This window comes from Pristiophorus japonicus, chromosome 18 (genome assembly GCF_044704955.1).
Source record: "Pristiophorus japonicus isolate sPriJap1 chromosome 18, sPriJap1.hap1, whole genome shotgun sequence".
NCBI lineage: Eukaryota > Metazoa > Chordata > Chondrichthyes > Pristiophoridae > Pristiophorus > Pristiophorus japonicus.
The window spans coordinates 29,937,387-29,943,205 of record NC_091994.1 but is presented as its reverse complement, the minus strand read 5'-3'; the positions used below and the strand labels follow the sequence as shown (position 1 = coordinate 29,943,205).

Sequence of the window (5,819 nt, the reverse complement as noted above, 5' to 3'; positions counted from 1 at the left end):
TACATGAAGGTTATATACATGACAGGGCCTACAGAAAACCCACGCTCCCGGGTTTCCTCAATACCTCGGAAACCATCCCCCCGCACACCCGACCCGTCTTTCTCTTAAAATTTAGCCCAAAGTGTAGGTATAATGCGTACATACACAAATTGGAAGGAAGTGACTCGTGGTGACCCACAGAATCTGTGCAATTTTGTGGTGTCTCACAAGGACCTGAAAAACAGATGTTAGACTAACAGGTCTATAATTTCCTAGTTTCTCTCTCTCACCCATCTCATGTGCTGGAAGAATATGATTTGCCAGCAGTTTTGCTGCTGTCAATGACATGATTGTTATATGCATTTTATGCAATTAAACAAATGCTGATTGACTTCAGTACAAGCATCAATAATAATGTGCTTCATTACTAAAAAACATCTTTCAATTTTATGTTTCACAGGAGCCTGTTAAGAAACATCTCAGCTCCACACCATGGTTTCCCTGTATAAGGCGTTTCTCTTTATCCTCACAATTACAATTTGTGGCGTTCTGTACAGATACTGGACGACGGACACCAATCTGTCGATTCAAAACTACTTGTGGAAAATATCCCAGAAGGAAGATAAAGTTGACATAAATCTTTCAATCCCAACCATAAAACCTGGGATTATATTTGTGGAGACGACTGACAAAGTGGAGCCGGCACCATTGGCGGTGTGTTCAGTGGAGTCTGCTGCTCGTTTAAACCCAGACAAAAGTATCTATTACTTCATGAAGGGATTCAGTGGCAACTTAATACAGTATCCACACCCTGAGTATGCAGGCATCCCTTTGCTTTCCTCAATAAGTAATGTCGTCCTTCTACCTTTGAATATCACTGAACTGTTTGGAGATACTCCTTTGAATGCCTGGTATCAAAAGGTAAAACCATTATTAGAAATAATTCTAATGAGCGAATTAGCCGTTTGACTGTCATTTTCTTTTTCAAAAACGTGAATGCTGCCAACGAAATGAAATAGTTGTTGTTTGGTTGTTCACAAACTGAAAATAAAATATTGTCACCATCGCATAGAAAACATTTCCAGCAATTGACTGAATACGTCAAGCTAACTTTTATCGGCTCTGGGCGGGGCGGGGGAGGGGGGAGAGAGATCGCTGCTGCCGAACTGAGCCGCGTCAGGAAGAGAAAATAAAAATTAAACGTTGATTCGTGTTCCTATCGGCTTATGAAAGTTTACATTTAAAAATGAAGGGAGCGAAATTGCCCTTTTTTATAGCCCCATTAGCAAGACCTACTCTAATACTCCTCCGCAGTGTGTCCCCTGTGGCTGCAGCATGACCGATGGAAGGCTACTAATTGACAGGGACAGAGACTACAGATGGCCTTATAGCACACCATCGACCACCTCTGGGCCTGGAAGGCCCGGCTGTAGACTGCACCATCTCAGGCCAGGTGGCTGCAGTCTGGGCTGGCTGGGTGACAGGCAGCGACAAGTGCAATGGCAGAGTGGCAGCGGTGGGATCAGTAATGCTGTCATCCTGAGAGAGGACAGCAGGTTCCTGCTCCACTGACTCACTGTCACTCCCCAGGACAGCACTTCAGCATCCCTACCAATGTGCTGCAGGATAGATTCCTGGGCTGCTGTGACACTGTGGGATCCCCGGTCCACTGTGGTGGACCCAGCAGTGAAGACATCAAACTGACGCTGCATGAGAGCAGTCTGAGCTTCCATGCGAGCAACAACTGACTCCATTACAGCACCAAGATGTTGCGTTGTTTCAGCCTGTGCCACAATGGAAGATGCCACGTTGCTGATGACACACCTCTTCAGCTCTGGATCTGCACAGTCTCTCTGGGAGTCCACCATCGTCTGCACACTATGCTGTGCACAGTTCTGTGTATAATGCAGGAGGCGGACTCCTGCATGCTCCTTACCACTTCCGACAGGCTCTCGGGCACCCTGGCCATTGCACCTATAATGTCGAGTGTATGGCCATCACCATTTGTGTGAACGCCTTCCCATCGAGGTCCCCATATGAGTCCTGTGCAGCAGAACTCACGTGCGAACGCGCCCTCCAGGGAGATGACTCCCGAGGTTTCCTTTCCCCTTGGCCTTGCTGCAGCCCACGAGGCCCCGGTGCATCTCTCAATGCAGACCCCTGTACCAAGCTAACCTCTAAGCACCGTGTAGTGCCAGTATCTGAGCTGGTATCTGCAGGTTAGAGAAGCAGTAAGGCAGTGCTTGGCTCCTCCTCCTCCAATCATCCTCGTCCCTCTCTTCTTCTCCCTCGTGACTCGGTTGGGTGCGCTCAAAGACAGGCTTCTCATCTGCTGCATGGTTATGAAAGCATCAATAGGATTAAAGTAAGGGCGGGGTCAGGACTGGAGCAAGGAAGGCCGATAGTATGAGGAGCTGGAAAGTGATAAGGCCTTCTGGTGGGATGAGAAGAGGGGATAAAGCTACCATTGGTGCCCCCAGCGGGCTCGATGTCTCCACCGGACACACCTCCACCACCTGTGGGCCGATGAGCCGCAGCACTCGCTCCTCTAGGTCAGTCAGCTGGCACAGTTCAGCTTCCCCCCCTTCAGTCCATTGCTGCTCCATTCTGTTGTGTGCCATCTTGGCCTGCAAAAGAAAGGAACCTGTGTGAGTAAGAGTCCAGTTATGTATGTGGAACATATGCCTGCCGTGGTTAAATATCTGTGAATGTGGGCATGGCAGGAAATGAGGATGTGACTGTGAGTAGGTTCAGATAGTTGTTGGTTGCCTGCTGGGTTCAGTGCTGGTTTGCAGTGTGTGCACAGACAGAGGCTCAGAGGCTGGTGTGTAAGTGTTGTGCAAGTGTGTACTCACCTTGACCACCCAACTGAGGTTGTTGAATTTCTTGCGGCACTGTGTTGGGCTTCTGCATGCAGTGCTGGCTGACACCTCCACGTCCAGCTCTGCCCACAAGGCCCTAAAAACCTGTGGCGTTGGACTTCTCTCAGATGGAGGGAACATTGCATTCCTCCTTCTCTCCACTGCCCCCACCAATGTCTCCAATGCCAGGTCATTGAACCGAGTGGCCCTTCTGAAAGGTATTGGAGCAGCCATCACAGATCTTCCTTGCAGCTCTCAGTCAACTCCAGCAATGATGAAAATGACCAGGTACTGCCTGAAACAATATCCCCTTTAAAAACTGGAATGAGCAGCAGGCGGATTATCAACTGAATGAAAGTCCGGGGGAGTCCCAGGGTTCGGGATGGCCGTGAGTGGGGGGGGCGGGGGTCAGCGATCAGCGTTACGAGGTTCAGCGATCAGGGGGTATAAGGGGAGCAGAGGATCAGGGAAGGTCACATCATCATCGTGGGGGGGGTAGGGCGGCCTCATGGTGGGGTTGGAGGTCTCGTGGCAGGGTCTCCGATCGCAGGGGTAGGTATGGTCAGGTCCCTGGATCCAGGAGCTAGGTATAATGAACTTACCTCCTGGATATAACTTTTCCCATCATGGTTTAACTGCCAGGTTTCACAACTTGGGTGAGACCCGTCCCCAGGCAGTTAAATTTAAAATGGACAGGGTAAATAGTGACATCCAGCCTCATTTACAATACTAAATTAAGATACCGCCCCGGGATCGGGTTACCTGCCTGCCATCCATCCCACCTCTGAGAAATTGGGTGGGCTGGAGGCAGGATCTGGTCGGGAATCTCACTTTCAACAATTTAACTGTCCCCACGCTCCAAACCCACAAGTTTATTTTTCGGGGAAATTACGGCCTTAGATTGAGTGAGGGTGCACGCTAACATTTACTGGCATTGCTCAATGCTGAGGGAGCAGCAAGGGGAGCTGTGCTGTCTCCTGGTCATTGATGGTAAGTGTTATATATGAATAAAGATTCTGACCAGATACTTTGAGCTCAAAGTAAAGTGCGACCGTAGTCTTTTATTACAGGTCTGCAGAGTGCCTCTCCAACCTGTGAGGCCTCCTTAAGTACAGGTGCTCCCAAGGGATTGTGGGATCCCTTGGGACTCCAGGGGATGAGCACTCTGGTGGTTACACAAGGTAGTTACAGGTTTACATATATAACAATAAGAAATTCCAGCGTTTTGGTAGTGTGTGAGGGCAAGTCACTACAAGTGGCAAACAAGCTTATTAGAGTTTTGCCGACTTTGCTTACTTTGCCTCACCCAGTTCGTTCTTCACTGTGCACCACATCCGGAGGGGAAAAGAGGAAGAGAGGTTAGAATGTTTTTCCAATGAATGGAACTGACTGGTCATTTTCAGTTGTGGCGCGAGGTTTCATGATATGGGTCATTGACAATTAATGAAGGGAACAATAACAGGAGAAGCAGAATGTTCTCGGCTGGCACGTGTCCTACTTCCAATTCCCAGCATCCTCTCAATGGCTAAGCTCTTTCTTTCCAGACTTGCTTAACAACACGTTAGGTATGTTGTGCCATGTAGTGCAAGGGTGCAGCTTCAGGCCCATCATTCTGCAGGGAGAGGTCATTGGGGAGGAAACCAATTCAAACACTATCTTACAATCCTGGTTATAGAGTGGTTTCCAACGATACCTGGAGCCCCTGCAAACTGGGTTTGTTGGCAGAGAATGGTCTTTAGGTTAAGGAGGAGCCCTAAAGATTGGAGAAGAAATGTTTAAATATGGTGTAAATGATCATGATGGATTACATTTTACTCTGTCCATTATACCACAGGTAAATCCAGATTTGGAAAGATATTGGATCCATGTGCTGGCTGACGGCTGCAGGTTAGCGCTGCTATGGAAATACGGTGGCATCTACCTGGATACCGACATTATATCAATTAAGCATTTGCCATTTGCCAATTTTATCAGTTCAGAAGGAGGAGCATTTTTCAATAATGGAGCAATGGGATTTCGTTACAGTCACCATTATTTTACGTGGGACTGCATGGAAGATTTTGTGGCCCATTATGTTGGACACATTTGGGGTCAACAAGGCCCTCGACTGCTAACCCGTGTTCTGAAGCGTTGGTGCAAGTCTAATAACCCAGCCAGCCTCGCTGGGAAGGAATGCAATGGCACCTCTTTATGGATCGCAAAGCGGTTCCATCCAATCATATGTCAAAGCTGGAAAAAGTATTATGATCCCTGGAAAAAGGAGGATATAGAGAATGTCTTCTCGGGTACATATGGAGCACATGTCTGGAACTATATGAATTCCATGAAGAAAAGAAAAGTAATTGCTGGAAGTGGATCATTAATGGAATATTTCTTTCAGATGTATTGTCCAACTACATACAGAAATTTAATTCAATCTGGAAATAGTTCTGAGTCACTTAGTGCTTGAAATTTTGGGGCTAGTGAGGACGTATTGCCAAAAATTGGTGAGGGGGGAGTGGTGCGGGGGGGGCATAATTTGGGACAGAACATGGAAATTCCACCCTTTACACCTTCATTAGGGCTGACAGAACTCTCAGCAGCTGTGAGCTGGACTGAGTTCAGTTCTAAATGTAACAAAGGCTCAAAGGGCCAAACTTGCGGCAACATTCCATCCAAATTACCGCCCATTTTTAGGTTTTTAGTCCAATACTGCCCATTATTCATTTCTAGAGGAAACTAGCGACCATTTACTGCCCATATACTGCCGGCGATAATTTTGACAGCCTATTACTGCCGGCAGTAAACTGAACAGCCCTCCCATCAGCTGCAGGTGATTTTCCATGCACATCGATGTATACTGCCCATAATACCGACTGGCGCTAATTTCGGCATTTCACTGAAATACCGCCCAAATTACCACCGGCATTTTCTACCGGCCTGAAAAAGCTGCACTTTTCTGATCGTAACCCAGCGGTATGGACGCCATTTTCTAAACGG

General features: G+C 47.7%; 1 protein-coding gene across 1 annotated transcript; it reads left to right on the top strand.

Moving 5' to 3' along the window:
* Positions 1-444: 444 nt before the first annotated feature.
* On the top strand, positions 445-5,289 carry LOC139229178 (alpha-1,4-N-acetylglucosaminyltransferase-like). Its single transcript, XM_070860835.1, has 2 exons — positions 445-900; positions 4,675-5,289. The coding sequence occupies exons 1-2, from the start codon at positions 472-474 to the stop codon at positions 5,287-5,289; spliced, it is 1,044 nt and encodes a 347-aa protein (XP_070716936.1). The 5' UTR covers positions 445-471.
* Positions 5,290-5,819: the final 530 nt, after the last annotated feature.